General features: G+C 43.2%; 1 protein-coding gene across 9 annotated transcripts in view; it reads right to left on the bottom strand.

Moving 5' to 3' along the window:
* auts2a (activator of transcription and developmental regulator AUTS2 a) overlaps positions 1 to 27,485 on the bottom strand; it is a 1,173,696-nt gene that overhangs the window by 146,100 nt on the left and 1,000,111 nt on the right. For all 9 annotated transcript variants that reach the window (XM_069911140.1, XM_069911145.1, XM_069911143.1 and 6 more), the window contains one exon: positions 16,054 to 16,102. In XM_069911140.1, the coding sequence (XP_069767241.1) occupies positions 16,054 to 16,102 (49 nt within the window). The remainder of the gene's footprint in view (positions 1 to 16,053; positions 16,103 to 27,485) is intronic.

Genomic DNA, 27,485 nt, shown 5'->3' with positions numbered 1-27,485 from the left:
GCTGTGTTCCAGGAAATTATTCCCAATTTCCCGCAGCGCAGACGGTGCAGAAAGATCGGAATGGGAATATGGGATTCATTTCTATTCCGACACTTTACCTCCTCGGCCCCTAGTAATTTTCACGGATTGCCTGCAGCCTAAACTGAATAGGAGGGTGTCCAGCCTACGAAAATACTGCACTTCAGGTATTCTGTCTAAACTCCTGGTGTGATATGTATATTTGGAGCTTTGTTCGTTCCTGTGCAAATGGCCACTCAGAGAAGGTTGGGAGACACTTCAGAACGGAAAAGTCATGCAAGTTCTATGTAAAAATAAATAAAAGACATCACCTGTTTCAAGAGGTCCCTTCAAAGACTCAGTGATTCTTTTGTTTGCAATCTCCAGAGAAGATTTACAGTGTTCAGACAGCTTTTCCAATACTATTTAGGTCAGTACTGAAGCTACATCATGAAGTCAACCTTTGACATTGACACATCAGTGAGTGTTTGCTGAAGGGAGCTGCACACAAGAAGAACAAATGCTGAAACAGGATAGACCCTGGGAAATCTATCAACTTTTATCAAGATCCCTGTGTAAGATCAGTACCACAGGTCTGCTCTCATCACTGGCCTGGATTTAAAGCAAACCTTGCAAGTCCTACCTATTTAACTTGTAAACCATCCACTTTTCATCAAATAAAATTTGCAGAAATCATTTCCTGCAAGTATTTCTTCATGAAAAATAATACCGTATATAAGTACATTTTGTCCTTGAGACACACACAAGGATGAGGATGCTGGAAGCTTCCAGAGGAACTCAGCTGCAGATGGAGAAAAAGAATGGTCTTTGCTTCGGGTTGGAGCCCATTATTAACATTGCATTACAGCTGATTTAGGGCTCTGACCCGAAACATCGACTGTTCTTCTTCTCCCACTGATGCTGCTTGATCCGATGAGCTACTCCAGCATCTGCAGTCTTTCTCGTCTTCCTCCAGCAGGTTGCGTTTACATTTCATCCTTGTTGTTACAAAAAAAAAATGGCCAACAGTTTGGTCTTGTGATTTCCACTCTCGGGCCTTGGAGAGGACCTCCGAAACAGAAGGTCTTTTGCAGCGAGGCCCAATATGCCTTTGACATTTTGCAGTTAAGATTTAATAGAAGCCAACAGGGCATATGCCCTGAAAGTTGGGCTGGGGGGGGGGGGGGGGGGCGGAAACGCATGCATGTTGCATGTTCTCAAAATTAATTTGTATCCCAATTCTTGCTTCTGCCTTACTAACTGGCAATTGTCTCTTCATGAAGAAATGTGAACTGGCAGTTACTGTCTACATTGAACGGTTCCACCTTGGATCTGCTTGGCTGATGTTAACATTGTTTTGATCTTTAATGATTATTTATTCCATCAGCTCGTTGCACCAGCATGGACTTGAGTAGCTAAATGGTCTCCTTCTGTGCAGTTACCAATCTCTGATTGGGACTCTAATCTTGATAGCATTGAGTGGCCAAATTATACAGAAATTATCGCAAAATGGTTGTGGCAAACATCCCATGGTTGCAGACATTTTTGTGCACTGCTCTGTGGCTGACAACCTCAGAGAATGGATACACCTTTCGCCTCCTTTATAAGTACTATGAAATTATGTTGCCTTCTTAAAATATATAGAGACGAGGTCAAGAATGCTTGTGTTAGGGAGAGAATCTCAGCTGAAGGGTTCTTCCAACTAGTGGGCTGTCTACTTCACTTTTTTTTAAAATGAACTGCCTTGTTCCTTGCTCTCAGTGAGCTGGAGCTGGGCCCTTGGGTATTTGGTCAGAGCAGATTTCAGTAATGGACAGTAGTAAAAGCTGAGAAGCATCTTCAAGACAATCGTCAGTGCAAATGTCCAATAGTCCAGGGTTGATCAAAGACAGAGATTCTCACAGAGAATCCTCCTTTTGTTGTCCCATCTCACAGCAAACCAATTGATTGAGTCTCTCCTCTACCCCTGACTGACAAGAAACGATCGGGCGACACAGTTGGCATACGGCTAGCGCAACACCATTAAAGTCCCAATGATTGGGACCAGGGTTCAAATCTCATGCTGTCCATTATGAGTTTGTGTATTCTCCCTATGTCTGTGTTGGTTTACCCCAGGTGCTCCGACTTCCTCCCACCATCCAAAATGTACCAGGGCATTGTAGGTTAATTGGGTGTAATTGGCCACCATGGGTTTGTGGGCCGAAATGGAGTGTTACCATGCAGTTTGTCTAATTCTTTTTTATTTAATTTTAAAAAAGGCCATTTTCCAACTAAGGAACAACAAGGTCTCCACAGCTGACAGCATCGCTACTGGGATGAGAGGAACTTCAATCACATCCTCTTCTCCCATCTGCAAAGAGGAGGTCATGCCCCAAAATATCAGAAACATGATCAAAACAACCATATCCAAGAAAGGAGAGAAATCTGGTTTCAGGAACCTCAGAATGTTGGTCTGATGTTGGGCAAGTAAGAAAGAGAAGGGCAGACACCAACAATTAAGTGTATCTGAGGCCAACATCCCCAGCATTGAGGCCCTAATTAGTCAGCTCTGATGGGTATGCCTGACACCAGATCCTGAAACGGACGCTCCACTCCAAGCTCAAATCTTGGGAAAGTCATGACCACGAAGTAGAAAATAGTTCAAGGATGGTCCTTGAAACAAAGGAAATGCAACGTCCCCATGGACACTTCGCAAACCCTCGCCCAAGACCACTCAAAATGGAGGAGGAGTTTATGATTTGGCACAGATAACCTCCGGGGCCCTGCATTTGGAGCACTCAAAGCCCAATTCAAATGACAGAAAGGGCGCACCAGGTCCCAAACTATCCATTTGCCCCACCCCATCTGTGACAGCATCAGTGAAATATCGGTCTCACCAGCTGATCAGAACCCCAAAGAAATGGAGTGAGGCATCCTCAACCATGAACAATGGCCAACACAAGAGGGATTTACAAAGGCATGCAGGGATAAAAACAATGATTACACATCAGTTTGTATCATATTTGGTCACTGAAATCAGTACCCAAGCCTTCTGAGGTTCTTATTTTCCCATCAAAGTTTATGGGGAGAAGGTCAGGCAGTGGGGCTGCGTGGGAAAAATGGATCAGCTCATGATTAAATCAGTTATGGGGCGGCACGGTCAGCGTAGCGGTTAGTACAGCACGCTTTACAGCGCCAGCGATCGGGATTCGAATCCCGCGCTGCCCGTAAGGAGTTTGCACGTTCTCCCATGCCTGTGTGGGGGCTCTGGTTTCCTCCCACCGTTCGAAACGTACCAGGGGTTGCAGGTTAGTCAGGTGTAAATTGGGCGGCACCAGCTCGTGGGCCAAAGTGGCCTGTTACCGTGCAGCATGTCCAAATTAAAAAAAAATTAAGATCATAGGGACACATGCAGGCTGAATGGAAAGAAAATAAAAAGGATAAGACAATCACATAAATCATATCTTTGCCTTCAGCAGATTTCCAGAATGATTGGTTTGATGATCATTAATTGAATACAAGCATTCGATTCAGGGTGCTGCATTTTTGTTTTAATTTAAACAAACAAATGATCACCCGACACTTTTCATTTATACTAATTGATCTGATAATTGGTGCTCACTGAACTTTCTCCATTTCATTGAATGATTAGACTTGATGCCAAATGTTGACACATCTATGGGCAAGTGACTACTGCCTCGAATTACTGTTAATGCTAAATACTAGCTAATTGGAGGTTTCATTGAATGCTCTAAATACTAAAATGCTGAATAAAATTAGTTATTTAAACAGTGATCTGAATATGTGAAGGAAAGCTTTTGTTGTTGCACAGAACTAAACAATGATTGATTTTTAAATAGCTAGTTTAAACACTGCTTCTAAAAGCCACCTTGTTCGATACCATCAACGTCAGCAATTGAGCTCAATTAAGGGAATATTTAAGTCATGACTCTGTTTGTTGGTTGATGTTATAATTACTATGATCGCTCTGGCAGAGGGGTGGATAGAGTAGACGCAGCATCTGGCGGTTCAATTTTCTGTGTGTTCGTGCCTGGAGATGCATGGAATTGGGGCGTAGAAAAAAAAAACAGAACTCAATATTTACATCTGCCCTTCAATTTCTATGTGTCAATGCATTATAACGGCTCCCTCCCCTCAATCTGAATTCTTCTTTTATTTTAAATTTAGACTCACAGCATGGTAACAGGCCATTTCTGCCCATAAGTTCATGCCACCCAATTAACACTCCTGGTACGTTTCGAACAGTGGGAGGAAACTGGAGAGCCCCCAGCGGGGAAAACCCGTGCAGACATGGGGAGAACATACAAACTCCTTACAGACCGCACAGATTTCAAACCCCTGTCCCAATCGTTGGCGCTGTAAAGGCATTGATCTATCCAATACGCTAACCGTGCCCCCGCCCCCCCCATCCCAAGCGTGCAGCTGGAGAGCTGCACATGAATGTCAGACTTCAATTATGCTGGCAGGAGTGATCAGCTGTTTGACATTACACCAATCAGATTCACTGCCCCATCTCCCTGAATTGCCCTGACAATTTTGAGAAGAACATACTACAGTGGGCCTGTCAGCCCTTCCAGCTCCTTCAACAAGAGGATGACTGATCCAACACAATGTTTCTGATTTACCCATTGATTCCTTCAATATCAGATCTTCAATAGAATGAAACTGGTGAATTTTTTTTTTTAATTCTTTCTATTTCAAAACTAAATTTTATTCACCATAAAGTTACATGCAAAGGGAAACCGTGAAAAGTCTTTTTACATACTTAGCAGTAAATTTGTTTGTACATTTAGTTAGTCCACACTGTTACAGTGCCTCAGGTTAAAATCTGGCCCAGTCTGTAAGGAGTTTGTACATTCTCCCCATGTCTGCACGGCTTTCCCTTGGTTCCTCCCAATGTTCAAAACGCATGGAGGTTTTGGGTTAATTGGATGAAATTGGGCATCATGGGGCTAAAAGAGCCTGTTACCGTGCTGTATTTCTAAATTTTAGAATATCTATTTTTTTTGTAATTAAAATTGTACTTTGTAGTGTTAACCATTTACTTTAACTCCATGGCACTCTTGCATCTAAGGTGGGCCCTTGAGGTACCCACCATCCCCCTCCCCCCAACAGTCTCAATGACCAGTAGCGGAAAAGGCACTAGACCTTGGTCCTTCTCCACAGCGATCTTGCATAGGCTGCACCAGGCCTCAGTGCATCCCTCAGCACGTTCTCCTGCATCCTGGAATGCGCTAGCGGGCAGCATTTCATGGCCTGTTCTGAAAGTCCAATGAGGTTCGAGCAGACCAAAGAGCATCTTTCACTGAGTTGCTGATCATCCAGCACCACTGGACGTCTGTCTCTACACGAGTCCCCGGGAACAGCCCATAAATCAGAGAGTCCGCCGTTACGCTGCTGCTGGGGAGGAACTGTGACAACAACCCTTGCATCTTTCTCCGCACCCTCTTCTCAAATCCACAAGTCTGGAAAGATGCAGGTGAAAGTTTTGATCCAAACGCAGTTACCTCGAGGGCAATCTGCATGGGGAGATCTTTGCTGCATTCCCTTGGTTGCAAGCAAATCCTTCCAAAATACTCCAGCTGTGGTCTCATGAAATCCCCTTATAATTGTGGTGAGGCTTCCTTAGTCATGCTCTCTTGCAATAAAGGCCAGCATATCCCTTGCCTTCCCAAATTCCTGTTGCATCTGCATGCCAGGTTTAAATAACTTGAGGTCCATTTGTAGATCAACGTTTTCCAACCATCACCATTTAAAAACACAGCATTTCTGATTAACAGCCTCAGATTATCTCCGAGTGTGTTTCCACTGCCGTGCTTGTAGCCCATGCACTTGGATCCCTTCAGTTTCTTTGTGTCCTCATCACTGCTCACCCTTCACTTTGTGTCGTGGATGTGTACATATGCCTGCTTCTCTTAAGCTGTTTATTTTGTGGAATTGACAAATAATGTATAGTTTCCACTTTGCAGTCCTATTTATATTATTTGCATTTGTTTCCTCCTCCACCCAGTGCAAAAACAACCGTGACTCAAGGCTAGAAAAGAAGACGTGCGATTCCCCGGAGTACTTCTGACTACAATCAAATGTGATTCATGCTTTCCTGCAGCCAGCTGTTAAATCAAGCTTTCTGCTCCCTCCTCACCCCCACCATCTCCATGCCACAATTATCCCACACATCCTGGTATAGAAGCCTCTCTAATCAGATCAAACTCCGAATACTTTATATAGTCTGGGTCCATGGGCAAACTACAGTATGCGCCAGCTGGTGGTTGGGTACAAACCCAGGCCCGGAAAACAGGAACACAGAGTTGAAAATTGGGACACAAAACATGTGCTCTTGTTGGTAGTCTCTGAACACCGGGGACACTGAATTCAAAGGGTTAAGGCAGCTTCATTTTGTGCTTTTGGCATTAGAAGTCGGCAATGTACGCTTGTTGGTAACTCCAATAGCAACACCATAATGGAATAAAAGTTTTTCATCAAAGCCTGGCATAAGTGTAAGGAGCTCTCTCCGTAGACATTGTGGCCAACCTTTCGACTACTTCCATCATTTCCTGGCTTTGTTTCAAGCTTTTTAGCATTTACGCTGCTTCGTGTTTTGTTCCAAAATTATTTGAGGGTCCCAGTTTATTCCCGGTTGAAGGCAGCTGATCCCAGCTCAGCTATAGGACCCAATGAGCAAAAAGATTGAGAGCTACTCAATACTGCCATGGCCTTGTCATCTGTGGTGATCAAATATCTACAGCCAATTTACTAAAGGGGAAAATAAATGGTTGCCAAATTGAAACTCTTGTCATAAAAAAATCATTCTAGACTGGGGGCAATGACACTAATAAAGATTTGTAGCCGGATGATAATGAAAATCATGAGTCTATTTATTGTTCAGGGAACTTATCTCAAATCAAACCCAAACCCTTGACCAAGCACAATAACCTCAGAACGTGTGCATTCATTAAGGTATGAAAAAAATAGCTGTGCTTGATGAAGAATTCCTGATGTAGTGCTCTTACAGAACATGCAAATATGTATGCAGATCAGATGATGAGATAAGGCCTTGTGAACAATATTTCAGACACTGTTCAGTCACACACTGCCTTGGAAAGAAAATTATGTTAAAAGATGAATTTAAGGGAATAGCAAAGATACCCCTCTGGCTAAAACATATTAATTACTATGCTGGCTGAGTGAATCTAACAATTAACCGCAGCACATGGTATTGCTCCCATTGGCAGCCGATCTATTCTCCAACTGCCATCCAGCGCCAAAGGCAGTTCAATTGCTTGATGACCTTTATTGCAATGAAGAAAGCAAGGCTTGAGAAGACCTTTAAAGAAGGACTCTCAATCTGAAATAGGGCAATGAAACAAACTTAAATCCACAAGGTCAAACCAACACGTTGAACCTTTAATACTTCCTCAAGCTACAGTTGCACAAAACTAAAGAGAATAATAAGAACATTTTTATGGAAAGCGGGGGGGGGAGGAAAACCGAGGATAGCATTAGATAAATTAACAGAGTGGTACAACCAAGGTGGTTTGCAGTTACAAAACTTAAAAAATTATTATAGAGCTGCACAATTAAGGTGTTTATCATATTTTTATCAGACAAGGGAAAAACCATATTGGACTAAGATAGAGCTAGATAAAATAGGGGAGAAGGTACCGGAACATATACTTTATAAGTGGGATGAAAAGCTGGTGCAAAATAAAAGCTCACCAGTACTGCTCAATATATGGAAGAAGATTCACTTTGAAAGGAAAAAAAAACAAATTACCAACTACCAAAATTATTACTGACGCAAAATCAGCTAATCCCTTTTACAATTGATAACCTTTCCTTTAGAGAATGGGAGAGAAAAGGAATTAACATAATAGAAAATTGTTTTTTGGGAATTAATTTATTATCATTTGAACAAATGAAGTACAAATATGGAATAACTCACGGTACAATGTTTGCATACCACCAACTGAAAACCTACTTAAAGGATAAATTGGGAAACAGACTGAGATTACCAGAAAGAAGCAGCTTTGAATATGTGATTACAGAAACAATGATAATAAAAAGATTTATAATGAACATGTACATCAAGCTGCAAGAGAAGGAAAATGATGAAATAAGCTATAAATCCAAACAAAAGTGGGGAAAAGATTTAAACATAAAGATAAAAAATGAAACATGGGAAAAGTTATGCTCTGGAACTATGAAGAATATAATAAACACGAGGTTACGCATGATGCAATACAATTGGTTACACAGGCTATATATCACGCCCCAAAAGTTAAATAAATGGGATGCAACATTATCAGATAGATGTTTTCGCTGTAAGATGGAAACGGGAACAACAGTACATGCAATTTGGGCATGTGAGAAAGTGGAAAAGTTTTGGAAAGATCTAAATCAGGTATTAAATAAAATCACAAAAAATAACATACCAAAAAATCCAGAGATCTTACTTCTAAGTGATATAAGAAGTAAAGAATTAGGCCTCAAACTGGATGAAGCGCAAAAATGATTTATTATGATAGCCTTAGCTGTCGCAAAAAAATGTATAATGTCAACTTGGAAATCAGAAGAGAGCCTGAGAGTACAGCAATGGTACATGGAAATGAATAAATGTATTCCATTGGAAAAAAAAACATATAATTTAAAAAATAAAGTCACATTATTTGAACAAATTTGGGAATCGTACATGGAACATAACAGAGAGGGCCTACCGCGGACCTCCACCCCCTAAAATGATAGAATGAGAAGAAGACAAAATGACCTGATCCAGTAATGGCACAATTTTCTTGTTTATTTTCATTGTGTGATGACATTGTTTTATTGTATTGTATATGTTGAACTTTTAATGGGTTTGGTGGGGGGTGGGAAGGTTGGGGGGGGGGGAAAGGGGAGAAAATGCCACTGTGCATATTTACGAGGGAAATGTTTGTATGTATTTTGATTGATATGGTTCACAGTGTGGAGAAAAAAAAATTATAAGAGCTACAGTTGTACAGTTGCACGCCAGTAACTGGCTTAGAAATGTTGGGTGCATTAACCCAATGGAATGCATCAATCTCATGATTGTTGAGCGCTTGATCTTAATGCCTTCCTGATACTCCTGCTGAAACGCCTCTGGACGTCTTTTCCGTATTGTCAATGCCATGTATTTTGAAACCATTTTTTAAAAAAGTACCTAGGCAAAAAAAAGGGGGGCATGGTTAGCACAGCAGCCAGCGCAACACCATTACAGCACAGGTGACCAGAGTTCAAATCCGGCCCTGTCTGTAAGGAGTTTGTGCGTTCTCCCCGTGTCTGTATGGGTCTCCTTCAGGTGCTCTGGTTGCCTTCAAAATGTACGGTGGGTGAGGGTTGATGAATGTTAAATGGAAGCAAGTGGTCGGCACGGGCTCATAGGCCAGAAGGGCCTGTTACTGTGCTGCATGTTCAAATGAAATTAAAATTAAATTTGTCAGAGAGTGCTAAAAGCTTTGAACTGATAAAAACCATACAGCATGAGCTGAGGTCAGACAAACAAAGCACTGCTTTTGGAATAAGGGCATTTGAGTAGTCACCTACTTGGAGATATGATTAAGTAACAGCTTGGACAATTTAAAAAAACTTTGCTTTTGAAGAATCCTCTTAGAATGTTGCGTTCCAGATCAGCCAAGGTCACTTAACACTCACATTCACAGTGACAGGCAGACAATAGCAAGCGATGGCCAGGCAGGGTGTGGGAGTTGAGGGGGAGGAGGGAAGGCTGACAGCTCACAGATGCAGGAAAACGGAGTGTGCCAGTCATCAGCTTTAGGACTGCCACGAGCTTTGGGAAGGATACAGTGCACCGTAATGATGAAGGTACCCCACCAAGACATTCGTGTTCCCCACCCCATTGCAAAATCCCCATTAATTCTTCGGAACTCTGGCTCAAGAAGGAGCATTTGTGATGGTGTTGAGAACCTCAAGGCAGAGTGTACAGCAGCCAGAATTGCACGACTGCCCAAGCTATCCACTCTCCCGCTCCACCTGTAGAAGAGTCGGTGGTTCCGACTGCATTGGTTTTGTCAACAGATCAGGGGGTCAAGAAGGTGCAATGATGGGAAGTGGGTAGCTGGATGTGGGGACGAGCTTGGCGCCTAGAGGCAACTACGTGAGAGGAGTCAGCATGATCCTTGATCCCTCGCTGTCTCCAAATGGATTAGCATTCTTTTCCTTCTCGTGTTCCTTTAATTTTAATTTTTAAATTAAAATTTTTAAAATGTTTTTTAGATTTAAACACGCAGCACGATAACTGGCCTTTTGAGCCCGTGCCCCCCAATTACACCCAGATGACCTACAACCCTGGTACTTTCACAACAGTGGGAGGAAACTGGAGCACCTAAAGAAAACTCACATAAACACGGGGAGAACGTACAAACTCCCGACAGACAACAGTGGATTCGAACCCCTGGCTTGGTTGCTGACGCTACGCTAAGCACGCCATCCATTTTTTTTTGCAACACGGCGTGGGAGCCTTGTGACTCTTTGCTCGCCTTTGAATGGTACGCAAGATCATGCCTTTCATTGTATCCTGGGCCATGTGGCAACAATAATGAATGCGAAGTTATACTCGATTCCGAGGGACTGCTTGAGGAGACACAGAACAAGGACTGTTTGAAGCATAGTTGACTGCAAAGATGTTCAGATGATTATATGGCTAAATAGAGTACCCTCCATGATGTTTGGGACAAAGACACTTTTTCCCTGTGTTCCACAGTTGTAAATTTGTTATCAAATAATTCACATCAATTAAAGTGCACATTCCAGATTCTTTTCAAGGTTAATTATATAATACATTTGGTTTCACCACGTCAAGATTCCAGAACTTTTTATACATTTCAGAGCACCGTAACGTTTGGGACATTTGACTTCACGGGTGTTTATGAGTCCTCTGGTATGCTAGTTACTTCATTGGTGCAGCAATAAGAGAACTAGGTTGGCTTCTCAGCCTTTGATCACCTTTGGAGTCTATAATTGCCATTTTTCAGTGTGAGGTACAGAGTTGTGCCCAATGAAAGTCAAATAAGCCATTATGAGGCTGAGAAAACAAGAACAAAACAATAAGAGACATCCCTCAAATCTTAGGATAACCAAAAGCAACAGCTTGGAACATCATGAAGAAGAAGGAGCGTACTGGTGAGCTCAATAATCACAAAGGAACTGGTATTCCAAGAAAGACCTCCACTGCCGATTATGGAAGAATTCACGTCATAATGAAGAAAGATCCCAAACGTATGTACCATAGATCAGAAGCACTCTTCAGGAGGCAGGTGTGGATGACAGACTTCACGAATAGAAATACAGAGGCGACACTGCAAGATGAAAACCATGGCAAAGGTCGTACGCTTTGGATCTTCGGCAGCTCCTTTACGCCTCCACACTTTGCTCTTGCTGTCACTCCGATACATGTCATTCCTGGTCTCAGAATTCTGCAGGCTCTTTTAAACACTTCTTGGCAAATTGTAATCCGGCCACCCTTTCTGCAGCTGGTTTGCATCTTGCAGTGTGGCTGTATTTCTGTTCATGAAGTCTTCTGCAGACAGTCATTACTAGGGGCTGCTCGGAGCCCATGTTTCCTACCCGTGTAGCCAGCCCTTTGCACACTGGGCTTGAAATTGGCTGGTCGAACGCTTTACACACCCACCGGAAGTCGCAAGTATCCCTGACAGAAGTCGCTAAAACTGATCTACATTCCCATTATGGGCACGCGCTGATTATCACAGTGACCTAACCTGAACTGTTCACTCTCCACACTCGAACATCCTGCCAACGTGTCACTGATGACGCCCGCATGCAAGCACTGACATCATCTTCCACCCAGGCAGCCATCTATCGATCACAAATTGAGCAACAGCCAGCTGCACAGTTTGTCAAATTGGGCCGACAATCAACCTCCGAGGTGGTTGCCAACCCGTGCAGTTTTTAAAAGAAATTCTACCCACCAATTGGCCTATCCTCGGGTAGCTAAATTGGCAGGTTAAACTCATGTTACAATCCAATTTGTGAACCTGAACTGACATATCCACACCCGCCTCCTGAAAAGTGTTTCTGATTTATCAGACACAAGTTTGGGGATTTTTCTTCACTAATGATGAGAATTCTTCTGTCATCAGCTGTGATGGTCTTCCTTGGACTACCAGTCCCTTTGCCCTCACTGAGCTGACCAGTATGCTTAATCATCTTCCACTCTGTTGATTTTGGTAATCCCAAGGTTTGGGCGATGTCTCTTACTGTTTTATTCTTGTTTTTCATCCCCAATAATGGCTTATTTGACTTTCATTGACATGGTGGGCATAGCAGTTAGCCTAATGCCCTTTACAGCGCCAGCGATCGGGTTCAAATCCTGCGCGGTCTGTAAGGAGTTTGAAAGTCCTCCTGGTGTCTGTGTGGGTTTTTCCCCAGGGGCTCCGGCTTCCTCCCACCTTTCGAAATGCACCGGAGGTGTCGGTTATTTGGGTGTAAATTGGGTGGGACGGACTTCTGGGCCGAAATGGCCTGTTGTCGTGCTGTATGTCAAAAAATTTATATTTAACTCTGATCCTCAGGTTTAAAATGGCAACGACAGACTCCTAAGATCTTCAAAAGCTTAGAAACAAGCCAGTTCTCTTACACCTCCACCAATAAAGCAATTTAACGTACCTGAGTACTCACAAACATCTGCGAAGCCAATGTCCCAAACATTGTGGTGCCCAGAAATGGGGGGGGGGGAAGACCATATATAAAAAGAGCTGCAATTTCTACATGGTCAAACCAAAATGTACACAAATAACCTTGAATAAAATCAGCAATGTTGTCTTTAATTACATGTGAATTGTTTGATTATAAATTTTAAATGGTGGAGCACAGGGGCAAATAAAGGGGGAAAAAAAAGTCTGTCCCAAACATTATGAAGACACTGTATATAAAACAAATAAACATTTTTAACTGAAATCTCACCTTCTTAAATCAGAAATAAAAATGCACACTTTCCTGCATTTATTTTACAATTTGCAAACCAGTTTTTTGTTTCCCAGGTGGTTTACAATCCCTTGTTAATTGTGGTGTGTGTGGGAGCAAGTCATGGTGAGTTATATGGAGCAGTAAAGTCCTGTTGTTTTAATCTTACACAATACCAAGTTAATTGAGTTTAGCCAGGCTGTGTGAAGACACAATTAGAGTATTATCGCATGGGCTAAAAGAATAAACCAGAGTTCTCGTCCATGATTACCATCTGTGACCCATGTTAAAGGAATGCTTTTGCAGGCATCCTTTGAATTAAAGGACCTGCATTTATATCAGAACATCAAATGTACTTTGCAGACACCCTATGTACTTTTGAAAAGAAGACATTGGTGCACAGCAGGATATGTGACAGGCAATTAGCAGAATCTCACAAACAACAATCTGATAATTACCAGAAAATCCACACTGGTGATGTTGGAGGTGAGATAAAATTAGCCACAACATCCCTGCTCTTTAAAATAGTGCAAAATCTTCTGCCATGGCTTAGGCAGGACCTTGCTTTAACATCCCAGCACATCATACGAGATCAACCATGCCACAAGCATTAAAAAAAAAGCCACATCTGCCAAGGTTTTTACATTTAGATGCTTTTCACACTTGCATCCAACTATATCAGTTGACCAATGTCCTGGGATAGGAATGGGGGTTTGGCTTTTCACACTTGACCACTCCTAACTGGGACACTGAATGCTTTCACACTTCCAAGGAGCCATCCCCTGGATTAGGACTGATCTACCTTCTACTGGTGAATACATGATGCATCAAGCATCATGGTGGACCTGCCCTATATCCTGATCAATGTATTATGATCTTATGTTCGAACAAAATTAATCATGCTTAATTATAACATAATTAAGCTTTATATATAACACAATATGTGCCCTTCAGCCCATGTTGTTGTTGTGTCGACCCCTATTTAAACCTTTATAAGGGACCGTGGGAAAGTGCTAGCAATAAATAGCAATAGCGGACAATTTTTAAACAGGGTTGGAAAGTTGGTAGCATTATGACACACAATATAGAAATACCGAGGGATAAAGTGATGGCAGACCTACGGCAGAGAAAGGGCTGTATGCACAGCTGCATGCACGGAGCACTCATGGAGGGGGTTGCACTGCACAGCATTCTGGGAAGTCAGGTCCACCATCGCTTTTTCCAATGGTCTTTTTAAATTGTGCGTTATAGCCCTACCAACTTTCCCATGCTGTTTAAAAAGTGTCCGCTATTGCTATTTATTTCCTCTCTCTCTCTCTCTCTCTCTCTCCTGCTGCAACTTTCCCACAGCAAAGTTTATACCTTCATTTTAATCTTTTCTTCCTTCATGTTCCTCCACTCACGCAAAAACTTGGGATATTTCAATACCACAATGCAATAGCCCATTTCACACTTGCCTGATGCAACGCATCTGCAGACACTGGGGCTTGTACTAGGAGTCAAGGCAATCCCTGGCATGAGATGATGTCATCTGACGTCAGCATTGAGACAATTTTCCTTTCACACTAGACACTTTAAATGCCAATTGCAAATGTGAAAGGGGCTTTTGGGTCTCCGGAATGGGAAGAACTCATAATCTTTTGACTCGGGGCAAGATAAACTAAGCAACAGATGACAACAGATTGAGTTTAACTGGCGCACTTCGTCTGGCCACATACCCCATTGCTACTTATTGTTTCAGCTTACACATATAAACAACTGACACCAGGGCAAGTCTCTAAAGATAAAGTCAGCCTTCAGCAAGAAGGCCAAGATAGAACTTAGATTGAGGTTCCAGTTTTGATTAACTTGCACCCAACTGTGGCAAACAGATAAGATACTGAAAATAGAGGTGGCCAAGTATCTCTTTTAAGCTCCAATTACAAATACTTTGGACACAATGAAACCCACAAGAAATTAGGTCATTACAAAAAAGGGAATCAACAACAAAGCACCAATGAATGTAACAGTAGAAATGGATCCAGGCATTCGATGGTAGAATTAAGGTCAATCATAACACTGGGATATAAGATTCATCTCTTCCTCCCCCCACAACTCCTTCCATTTACACATTTTAAAATCAATGTTGAATGGAAGTCACAGCTTTAATGTGAATAATATCAATGTATTTAAACAAAACAACACCAGACAAGAAAGTATTCCTAGTGTTTGAAAGTTTAAACATAACATACATCTAAGAAAATGGTCCCAATTACAAAATATGGTTCTCTCATGCACCTGGCTTGAAGCAGCTATTCTTCACCAAAAAAAACACCTCCTTTCATGGGCGATTTCTTCGATGTTTGGGAGAGTGAATACAAATTCCCCAGAACAAAACAGTTCCAGCACATTTGTTCATCTCCCCACCCCCTCCCCCTTTCCCTCCCCTCCCAATAAAAATACCAACAGCCTAAGTCTCCATCACCTGCATTAACATTTATCTCTTGTCACTCCTGCTGGCAACACAAATTAACATATGACATGAAGAAAACACTCATGAGGAGAGAAAATGGGGTTATTTTCATGGAAATGAGGGCAGAGGGAAAGACACCAAAGGACTATTTGTGTTGTGCTCCCTGGAAATGTTTTTATATATGAAAAGCTGTTGTTGATTTAAGGTTCCACAAAGAAACCTTAATCCTATCACAGGAACTAAATCACTTCAAAAACGTTGCAAGGAGATAAAGAACCTCTGTCAAGCATGGCTATTCACAACTAAATGGATGGCACAAATCAAACTGTATGAGTAAACAAAGATGAGAATGTGGGAAATACATTCAAATCCAGAAAGAAAGCGAGGGCAAGAGGAAAGGCCTTTTGTTAATCAATCATCCTTTGCTTCAACAACTAGAGAGCCTTTCACCCTGGTTACCGGCAATGAAGGAGGAATGTTGATTCGCTGGTCGGCTTCTTTCATTCTGGCAGCAACCCAAAATGGAATACTCAAAGCTAAAAAGCTTTTCACTGCAATTAGCAGCTTAAAAGTGCCACTTTACATATGGCTCAAGGTCAGAAGGCCTGTGCAGGAGACAACTGAAGAGAGGTTGGGATGGGGCCTACCTTTGCTTGTGGTCGTATTGAAAAGTTTCTCAGAAGTGGCATCCGAAACCTAGAGCAAAACATCAAAAGGAAAAGTTAGATTACAATTTTAAGGACTGAAGCTTTATTGTTTTCAAGAAAACTGCATGAATATGTCAATGTAATTACTTGAACCCTCCACAAGATAGAGCCAGAGTATTTGTTTAAAACCCCTTTTGTGCAGGTCAAATCTTAAATGTGTACTGAACATCAATGTCCAAACATGGAGTGTAAAAATATGATCTTCTCACATTTTGTTTTAATGAGTGACTTTCTTTTTTGTTTGGACACTCACATAACATTTTGGTCTCGGAAGCCTTTTATCGGACAGCAAAACATTCCACGCCCAGAGATGCGAATTCCACCATTTTTTAACCTTATTTGGAAAGTGCTCAAAGCATCCATAATCTCCAAAGTAAAATCTTTTTATTGAAACACTGAGCTGTAATCAACTCGGCAGACTTTACGCACGTCAGTCACAATTTCATCACTCTCCCATACTTCCAGCAACGTGACAGAACAATTGACTGTTCCTGGAGACACCCTCTGAGTCTGACATCCAGAACTGCTGGAAGACCATCAACTCGCTGAAGGATGGACGCCCTTTGGACGGCCCAAAGCCTGTTGATCTTTTGGCATGCTAAGATGTCGATCCGGGAATGCTGCTGACTGGCGCATTCCAGGCTACAGGAGCACGTGTGGAGGGATGCGCTGAGACTTCGTGCAGCCAACGCAAGGGTGGTGTGGGGAAGGAGCGTAGCTTAAGAGCCTTGCCATTACTGGGCTGACTCTGAGGGGAGGGGAATCCCCTCAACCAATAAAGGGGGGGGGGCAGAATCAACCAGGTGTCACAGCAGTGGTCACAAAGTATTAAGAGAAGAATGCAAAATATGAAATGTACATTGAAGTTTTGAACAGATTTTTCTTGTATTGTAAATAATTTATCTGATATGATTGAAACCATGAATATCAAAGTCTTGATTAGTTTTTTTCCTGTATTGTATATAATTTATTGTGAATAAAGCATTTTTTGGGGGGGGAAAAAACTGTATTCACTTTCAACCTAACCCAGATTAGTCAATTCCAGAATTAAAGTCTGGTCCAAAAGAACACTGTTCTTTCATACCTCTTCAAGCAACTCCTTGATGGTCTCTCTCAGAATTTCAGAGCGATTTCTTTTAAATGAGACACATTTTCCCAACACAAGAAGTGGGAGCCGAGAAACTGGATTGATCACCACCCATTTTTTAACCCCAGATTTTGAAGGAGATGGCAAAGCATCTCTTGCCATCTTGATATGCTGGGACACTTTCCACAGATTGGAAAGGAGCACCTGTTTAAGGAGGGACGGAGGTAAGAGAGCAATGCAGCCCGACATCAGCAGGGCAGAAATTGCTGGAAGCTTTTGGTCAAGAAATACTTACAACACACTGAAAATAATAATGGAACAAGGCCCAGTCATCATAAGCCCCTTTCACACTTGCATCCCATTAAATTGGCCGTTCAGTGTCCTGGGATAGGAATGGGGGTTTGGCTTTTCACACTTGACCACTCCTAAGTGGGACAATGAACACTTTCACACTTGCAAGGAGCCATCCCCTGGATTAGGACAGATCTACCTCTACCGGTGATGTCATGATGCATCAAGCGATGATGGACCTGCCCTAAATCCTGATCAATGTATTGTGATCGAACATTCAAAGAAAATGAATCATGCCTCATTATAACATTATTAAGCTTTATGTACAGCACAATCTGAGCCCTCCTATATAAACCTTTAAAAAGGGATCGTGGGAAAGTGCTAGCAATAGAGGACAATTTTTAAGCAGTATGGGAAAGCTGGGTGGTGCTATAATTTATGAATACCATGGGAAAAAGTGATGGGGGACCTGAATTCCCAGAATGCCATGCAGCAGAGAAAAGGCTGTATGCACGGCTACTTGTACGGAGGGGTTTCTCTGCCGCACGGCATTCTGGAAGTTAGGTCCCCCATTGCTATAGCGCTACCAATTTTTCCCACCCTGCTTAAAAATTGTCTGCTATTGCTATTTATTGCTATTTATTTTCTCTGTCTCTCTCTCTCTCCCCCTCTCTCCCCTCTCCCCCTCCCCCGCTCCCCCTCCCCCGCTCCCCCTCCCCCGCTCCCCCTCCCCCGCTCCCCCTCCCCCCCTCCCCCGCTTCCCCTCCCCCGCTCCCCCTCCCCCGCTCCCCCTCTCCCGCTCTCCCTCTCCCGCTCTCCCTCTCTCCCTCTCCCGCTCCCGCTCTCCCTCTCCCGCTCTCCCTCGCCCGCTCTCCCTCTCCCGCTCTCCCTCTCCCGCTCTCCCTCTCCCGCTCTCCCTCTCCCGCTCTCCCTCTCCCGCTCTCCCTCTCCCGCTCTCCCTCCCCCGCTCTCCCTCTCCCGCTCTCCCTCCCCCGCTCTCCCTCCCCGCTCTCCCTCCCCCGATCCCTCTCTCTCTCTCTCTCTCTCTCTCTCTCTCTCTCTCTCTCTCTCTCTCTCTCTCTCCCGCTGCGGCTTTCCCACATCTGTCCTCCATGGTCTGATAGGGTTATGATGGAGTTCAGTCAGGAATCCCAATCAGAGAACGGGACGTAACGGGAACTGAAGAAGAGGGGAGGGAAAATGAAACTGCAGAAGGAGAAGAACAGGTGCAGAAGAGGTTCACTGTTAAGGAGTTTTAACCAAATTCTTTGCAGACCATAGCAGTGTCCTGAAGAAATGGACCCAAACATTGAACGCTTTTCACTGATAGAGAGGAATGCACATGCAGTGTTTGCTACATATTTAAAAAAATTATGAAGTAAAAGAAAACTAAAAACCATAATCTCGAAGAAGCCAACACCTCCCCAAGAAGTGTTTCAGCCGGGCCCTTCAGGGCGTTTACAGAGCGACATTTCATCAGTGGAGGTTTATTCGATCTGAAACTCTTTGAGAACAGCTTCTTTGTTAAATTGTTTAATATAGGCTAATAAAGTGTTTGCATAAAAGTTTAAAAGGTGAAAAAAATTTAACCAGTTTAATTTATCATAGGTTCAGTGTCCCATTTAGTTTTGCTAAGTATATACAGTAATGTGGTGTTCGCACAATGTCCACTTCACGTAACACCCAGTTTCACAGAACGTCTCGTGGACGGTACGCAGCGCATACCTGTATTCCAGATCATGTTATCTGCTACAGTGGGGCAATAATTTTGAAGGGGTCATTGCATCAATCCAGGTTATTGTCAAGCATGTTAACCAAACATGCATCCAATCAACAACCTTTCTATGTGAGAGATTACAGATCAATGCCCAACGTTGCTACAAGTGTCTTTTATCTCTGCACAAATAAATGCAATGTTTTATCTTAAATAATTCGATTATCTTGTGAATTATTTGTAACAAAATGATAACAAATAATACACAAGTAGAAAATCACTGTATTTGTCTTAATTTCTCCGACCCCAGCGCCTTTCCTGTTTGTTGAACATGAATGGGTTTCAATGCACTAGTGTTAGATTACAATGCTCCTTTGCAGGAAGCCAGTCCCCATGTCCCTCGACTGCCCAGATGTCCCTGGTGACTTACTCGCCCAAGACGAGTCAACTTCAGACTGCTGCTTGGATTCAATGGATGCAATCTAGAACGGTTGCTTGTGGGGCAGGGTTGAGCATGTGAGGCTGCGGTGGGAGTCTCCTCTTGAGGAGGGACACCAAGGTGCCGAACCGCCACACCAGGTACTCTCTTGGGAAGGGGGGAGGTGGGGGGGTGGGGGCGAGATACAATGATGGAGCTCAGGTACTGAGACCCTTCCATCAGTTTCAAGCCAAGCCAAGCCAGCCTTCAAGCTCCACAGAACTGTTTCTCTTGGCACAGCCCATGCAAGCTTGGGAGCCAGGGCGTGTCAGTTCTCCTGCAGAAGAGGGACAAATTCCTGCATGCTATACCTCTGTGTGGCTGGCCATCACTGAGTGGAGAACAGCTAGCTACTGACATGCAGCAGTCCTTTTAATCTGCGGCACCCATTGGTTGCATACCTGTCTCCACTGAGAACATACTCTGCTGGTTGAATGAAACCTCTCTGCTCAATAAAGACATCAAACTGCTCCCTAGCTCCATAACACCGCTCTCTCAGAACTTTTGAGTTGCCCCTGTGTGGCAGACACCTGAGCTCCAGTTGGATGAGGGAGAGCTACGTAAAAGTATCCCCTGATATGGGAAGGCTTCCAACTACATCTGCGCTGCAGCAATTGCCACAAGCAATGGGGGCGATAGGACAAGTTACTGATTCCCAGCAAGGGATCAGGCATGAGCTTCCTCATTACCCATCTCCTTCATTTATTGAGGTACATCTAACAGACCTTGAGGCCATCAACTCCTAAACATCCAAGCTGTGGACTTAATTTAAGACCTTCGGGGTAGCGAGTGGGCCCATTGATTGGTGAGCCCCCATGTCAAATTCCTTTGATCGGGTGATTCTCCACATGAAAGGCATCACCCTGAAGGATCCTGCTCCTCCCTCATGGTGCCCTTCATCTTTGTTGCTATCCCTCTCCCCTCTGTTCTGTTTCCTCACTTTCTGGGACTTCACTCAATGCAAAACAGGACAGGGGACAGCTGCCACTTTAGCAGCATAAATGGCACTAATTATACTGGTTGGTGATCAAATCAAAGGGAATGGAGCCCTTTGGCCCATGAGGAAATGGTCAGTTGCTCCCAACCAACGACACACGGAACTCACAAGTGTCCCTCGCTGGGTGAAGATCTCCCTCCTATTTCCTGCTGCCTCGCTCTACGTCAGTGGTTCTCAACCTTTTACAGTCTCAGGCCCAACAGGCTTCCGGCCTCATATGCCATGGCCCACTAGTGGCAAAGACTGAGCAATATTTTCGAGTCAAAGGCAGCTCTGCAAGAAACATCTTTACCTAATCTAAAGTTTTTATTTAATATTTTTGAAGACCTGCGTGGATAAGACACTGTGACCCATCAGTGGGCCATGGCACACTGGATGAGAACCACTGGACTATGACACATAGTATCCTTTATTTCATCCATTTCGATTCTAAATGGACAAGTGTACATGAAAATTGGCCCTTCGGTCTGACTAATTCATTTTGACCAAGGTGCCAATTTAAGCTTGTCCAATTGCCTCCATATTTCTAAACCCTTCCTATCCATGTACATGTCCAAATATATTTTTTAAATCTTGTGACTGTACCCTGGCACAAAAAACTGGTCAGTATCTGGAGGGGAGACCAGGTGCTGTGGGTTTCTGTGAGGGGCTCTGGACAAAGTAGCAACACTCTTGTCTAGCTTACGAAAGACAAAAGTAAAAGAATTTCATGCATGTTACATTCTAAATGTAATATTACATGACAATAATGGAACCTTTACCTCTGTGTGAAAAAGGTGCCCCTCAGACCCCCTTCAACATTTCCCTCTCTCTTAAACCTATGGCCCCTTGTTTGACACTCCCCTTCCAGGGGAGAAAGACTGCGACTACTTAACCAGTTTATGCCCCTCATAGTTTTATAAACCTCTGCAAGTTCTCTCCTTGGCCTCCTGTGCTCCAGTCTCTCCTTGTAACTTCAGTCCAGGCAACATCCCTTGTGAATCTTTTCCGACCCCTCTCTGAATTACTCACATTCTCCTTATTCTTTATTTAAGGCAGAGTTTGACAGGCATTTGATTAGTCAGGCCATCAAGGGTTGGGGAGAGAAAGCCGGGGAGTGGGGCTGAGTGGGAGGATGAATCACCTCATGATTAGCACGGTAGAGCAGATGCGATGGGCTAACTGCTACTCCTATATCTTGTGAACATGGCGACCTCATGACAACTGCAGTCTCACCAACTCTTGTGTTCAATGCATCAGCATGCCTCATCTTTTCTTCATTGCCCAGATTCTACTATACCTAGCCCCTCTTCATTATTCCTCATTTGGAAGATTGACCACAGCATGGGGAGTGGAGATGAAAAGGTCAACAGTGGAGTGAGGGTGTGGTGTGAATGAAATAACAGCCTCTGTGGGTCTGAGCACAAGTGTGCTTGAATGGAAGACCAGTCTTTAGTAATGTATCTTGACATTTTTATATATCTAATTGTTTTTTTAAATTTAAATTTAGACACGCAGCACGGTAGCAGGACATTTCAGCACATGAGCCCGTCCCGCCCAATTACACCTGATGAACCTACAACCCCCAGTACGTTTCAAATGGTGGGAGGAAACCAGAACCTCCCGGGGAAAACCCACGCAGATATTAGAAGAATGTACAAACTCCATAGACAGCACAGGATTCGAACTCTGGTCCTGATCACTGGGGCTGTAACAGCATTGCACTAACCGCCACGCCATCCATGCTAGGATCTTGTCAGTTGCGACATTCCCTCATAATCCATTGGTTTATACTCTCACAAGCCACAACGTAGGCAACCTGATGGCTCTTGAGTATTACATGTGACCTCCCAGTGCACAAGACCACCTTCCTGGCATAAATACACAAATTTTGGGGCTCTCCCTTCTCCCTTGCACCCCATCTCTACAATGCAACTGTAATATACATTTAGTTGCTTCCTGACTTCTAAGAGGAGTGGGCCTTTGAGGCCTCACGTGATGACAACATAGCTCTGTTCAACTGAGTGCGGCCCAAAAATGAGCAGGCTAAATCCTCCTTTCGTACACCCTTCCGGATGCAAAACACCCGATTGCCTTTTCAAAGGCTTTTTGGCCTACAACACTGTATTTCTGAGAGGAACCAAAACAGCAGTTAAATGTAATCATGATTTTTCGAGCCAAAATGAGGCAAAACCTCATTTCTGAGCAGGAGCTGCCCAGTTAGAAGCCAACACGAGTTTCATCTGTGCTCTGCTTTCTCCCTTTCTCTCCATCCCAATTATGAAAGGACCACACGAGGCGAAGACTCTGCTAGTTTAACTGAGGGAGCCACTACATTCACATGGGTAATTCAACCTTCTGAACCCGAGCCTTATGTCAAAGCAAAGACAGAGCCAGCCTGGCAGGAATGGAACAGCAGAAAAGCTTGGCAGTGGGTGATGCACAGCCGTTTGCAAGACACATGTTAGCTTCTAATTATTTCCCAGTCCCCACAGTTGAAATGGGCGATAAGTTGTCTCTGAGAGCAAAGCGGCGATTGAAGTGGTCCACTGTCCTTGATCATCCATTATCAGCGCTGCCAGGGTGCAGCCATATCAGGTTCTGAGATAAAGCGCCAGCCTGACAGAAGAAAATCATCATCCCCCTGCAAGGCGGGTTCTTTCCTCTCATTAAATGGAACCTTATCGCTTGAAAACTGCAGTCCTTTGCAAGCAACAATGGCATTTCATCTAATTTTCAAACAAGCAAATCTGACAGCATCCTCGTTTTCTTTTTGCCTTCCAAAATACAAGTTAATCTGTCAGTCAAAACACATGAAAGGGGTGAGGGGGGGGGGGGGGAATACCACACCCTACAGACAAAAAAAAATTGAAGCAGGCAATGAGGAAGCCAGACATAGCTCAAACAAAAACTCATGTATTAATTATTGGCCTCATGAGGCCTTAATAGGGAGACTGGCTTCTCAAGGTTAAAGGTAAAGGAATATTAAACCTGCTGTGAATAGTGTTCAATTACATGCACAATTGACTATGATGGCAATCGAAATCCGATTCCTCTTTTTGAAAAAGGGAAAAGAGAAAGCCTAATAGAAGTGTGATTCACTGATTTACTGACAGTACCTAATTTCAGAAATACCTGGGTTTTGCATTTTTCAATCACACTCAAATCAAAATGTCACTGATGTCAAACTCTGTCTGTATCAAGTACCAACTCACTCCATGTCCATCAGCGCAACCACCTGACAATGCAGACCTGTTCTGATTGGAATGTGATCGTCTGAACCTGAAGATTCTACCTTCGTCTGGTGATACTCCCCTTCCCCTTCTATAACCGCTGTTCAATGATTCAATAGAACATAGAACACTACAGCATAGTATAGGCCCTTCTGCCCTCGATGTTGCACTGACCCATATATTCCTTAAAAAAAGTTCTAAAACCTACCTACCTCATAACCCTCTTTTTTTCTTCCATCCATGTGCTCATCTAGGAGTTTCTCAAGTGCCCCTAATGTTTCAGTTCTGCCACCATCCCTAGCAAGGCATTTCAGGCACCCACAACTCTCTCTGTGTTTTAAAAAAAACTTACCCACCCATGTCTCCCCTAAGCTTCCCTTCCTTCACTTTGTATACAGGCCCTCTGGTGTTTGCTCCTCCTGCCCTGGGAAACAGGCGTTGGCTGTCCACCCTACATCTCTCATAATCTTTGTTAGATTTCCTCCCATCCTTCTACACTCCAAAGATATCCCCGTCTCCCTCTGCGTCCCGACCAACTGAGTCAATTTCAAGGAGCAGGATTTCAATATTTAACTGGCAATGGTACGCACAGACATCCTTCACACCGAGAGTTGGTTATTCTGGGCAAATGGAAACAGATTACACTCTGAATTTGAAGCCATCAATAGCTGCACCGCTGCTGCTGTGCAAAGGGACGCCAAGAAGCGATATCAACCTTATAGAATCTCATTCATGTTGCTGTCCCCTTTAGTGCAACGTTGGGACAGCAAGAAATAGCAAGCTAAATCTCACAGTAGACATCACAGCTACAACCTGGCATGAAGAGATTAGCTGATGCAACTCTTATTTATCTTTCTTCTTTCTCACATCAGAAGGTAGCAGGTCATCAATTGCTGCAACACAAGAAATAAACACAAGGCTTTCCTGTGAAAGGTCGGCTGGGGTATAAAATTAGTACTTAACCCAAACCTGACCTAATCCAACCACGCCTATCCAAACCCAATCAAAACCCCAGTACTTCGAATCCTTTCCAGCTCTGACTTATAAAGAACATAAACTCAGTACCATTGATCTGCTTGATGGTAAAACACCAAAATATGATCAAGAACTCAGGAGATATGGTGTCAACAGTAAAAGTCTTCCTGACCTGGAGAAATGATTGAGCCTAGTCTTCATGCTTATCTCAGTATCAAAAAAAAAAGGATCTTGACACATATCAATCGATAGAAAAGGTTAACTTTAGAGGGATAGGGGCTGAATGCAGACAAGAGGGACTAACTTGGAACTAACGGCAGCAAATTCAGGGTTGACCACTTGGTTAGCATGGACAATATGAACTAAAGGATGTACCTGTGCTGTAAAATTCTATCACTCAATGGCATTGCTTGGATAACCAGCAACGTCCTGTCACTTTTACCCCAGTAACTAACTGCCATCTATGGCTTAACGTGCCAGAGTGAACACTCGCAAATCGGCAAGCAGGTCACCCTAGGGATGGTGTGTCATCGCCGGGGTGAACTGGCACACAGTGTCGGTTCACCCAGTGTGAAAGGGTCATGGGGGTGTCCTTGGACAAATTAGTGGAGGATAGGCACCGCTCTCCCCGGGATGTCTGGTGGCGAGTGTGAAAGGGCTCAGTGGTCCAGTGTGAACAGCAAAAACGGCTTCTTGAACTGGTTCATTGAACAGCAAAGGTGAAAAAGGCTTATGTCTCTTGCACTTCATGTAAAGCAATCGTCAATTAGGAACAAGGATAGGCCATTCCACCTCTTGGCAAGTTCTAGAATGCCATTAGACCAGGGGCCTCGGCTCTATTTTCCTGCCTCTGCTTCAAGTCCCTTGAAATCGGGAACTCAGAAAACTGATCAAATCGTCTTGATAGCTCCAATTAGCCAAAGCACATGGAAACTTTCAGGCAAAGGCGATCCAACTTCCGACTGTTCTCCACGCTGAGGATGAGAATTGCTCGTTGGTTTTGCTAACACTGGAGGATTTAATGATTGTCTTTAAAAGTGACGAATGAACAATTTGCATTTCTTCTCAGAAAATAACAGGCTCCTCTTAAATGGCATCTTTTGACATTAGCACTGAATCTTTCAAGAAAGGAAAGAAATTCCCAAGATCCAAATTTGCATTTGCACTGCCACTTCGCACACATTCCACTGCAGTAAGAGATGCAGAGGATTAAATATGACGTGTGGGCCTTAAGATTTTAAGAGCAAGAACAACGATAAGAAATCTGAACAATACTAGGAAGATACCTTGGTTAAAACACGAGGCTGATTGATACATGATGAGACAGCAGTGGAAAGTACAACCACAGGCTCAATAACCTTCTAAATTGGTGTAAAACAACATACAAAACTGCATTTGGGTCTATACCCTCCCCACTGTATAATACACTTTGCGGACCTCAATGCTTTAATCGAAGTACACTTTGACATAAAACTTGACCCTGAGCCATGTAAGAAAATAATCAGAAGTTATAGAATGATAATCTTAAACTGTGAGGAGGAGCTTGAAGGAGTTTGGGGCACCAGTTGTCAAGCGAAAAACATAAGAGTGACGGAAGCCAGAATTGGAGAAGAGAGGAGATTTCAAGCAGTTCGAAAGCTGCAGGAGGTTGCAGAGTGAGGAGAGGGATGAAATCACATTTGAAATCAGGGAACAAATGTTTTTTTTAGAATATCAAGATGTCGCTGGAACAGAAACCAACATAAATCAACTCGCACATGCCCAAAGAAGGAACTCAACCTCTGCACTAGTTGAGTTGGATCAACTCCAGTCATCAAGAGGTCCACATGGGTGTTCAAGGAAGAACTTTTACTTGAAACTGGACACCTTTTGAAACCATCTCCTTTTCAATGAAGGGTACATTCGCCCCCCCCCCCCCCACCGGAACAAGGAATAAATTGTCTGAAATGCGTCAAACTCCACCCACTCTTCTCCCCATATCCACACGGTGAGAGCGAGCGTAACAGATTGTTACTCCACAATAAAAAAAAATCAATAGAATGGATTGGAAAATCAAAACCCAAACTAAATGCACAGTCACAGGAAATCTGTAAACCACAAATTATCAGATTGTTTTTGCAAGACGAGGAGTTGAGGAAATCAATGCAGAGGCTGTCTGCAATCAATGGTTTATTTTCACAATGTCAATTTTGGATTATTAATATATTCCTATATAGCTGTTGTGTCAAAATAAATAGCAAACTTTAAATATCAGAGAACTTTGTGAAATATTTTAAATCTAGATGTTAAAATATTATCTTTAAAACATTAAACTGCATATAACTAAGCGCTTTGAGTATGTGTACAATGTTTTCTGGTGCAAGTTCTTGTAAGGTTTACTGAAAACATGTTTTTAAATTGACTTGATTAAGTGTTACAAAAGCAAAATACCACTGCAGTGCTAATTAGGCATTGAGAGGTAGGTTGCTCGACTAATTACAGGGAGATGGGGAGAGTGCATGAGGCCAAGAAAAACAGCAAGCATTCAATTCCTGCTGTCTTGTGCATGTCTTCCCCACAGCCAAGGTCTGCTGAAACAAAGATGTCCTCAATGGGATTGTGTGGTAAATCATTGTTAG

The sequence above is a fragment of the Narcine bancroftii genome, chromosome 14 (genome assembly GCF_036971445.1).
Source record: "Narcine bancroftii isolate sNarBan1 chromosome 14, sNarBan1.hap1, whole genome shotgun sequence".
Classification (NCBI taxonomy): Eukaryota; Metazoa; Chordata; class Chondrichthyes; order Torpediniformes; family Narcinidae; genus Narcine; species Narcine bancroftii.
This window is presented reverse-complemented; position numbering and strand designations above follow the sequence as displayed.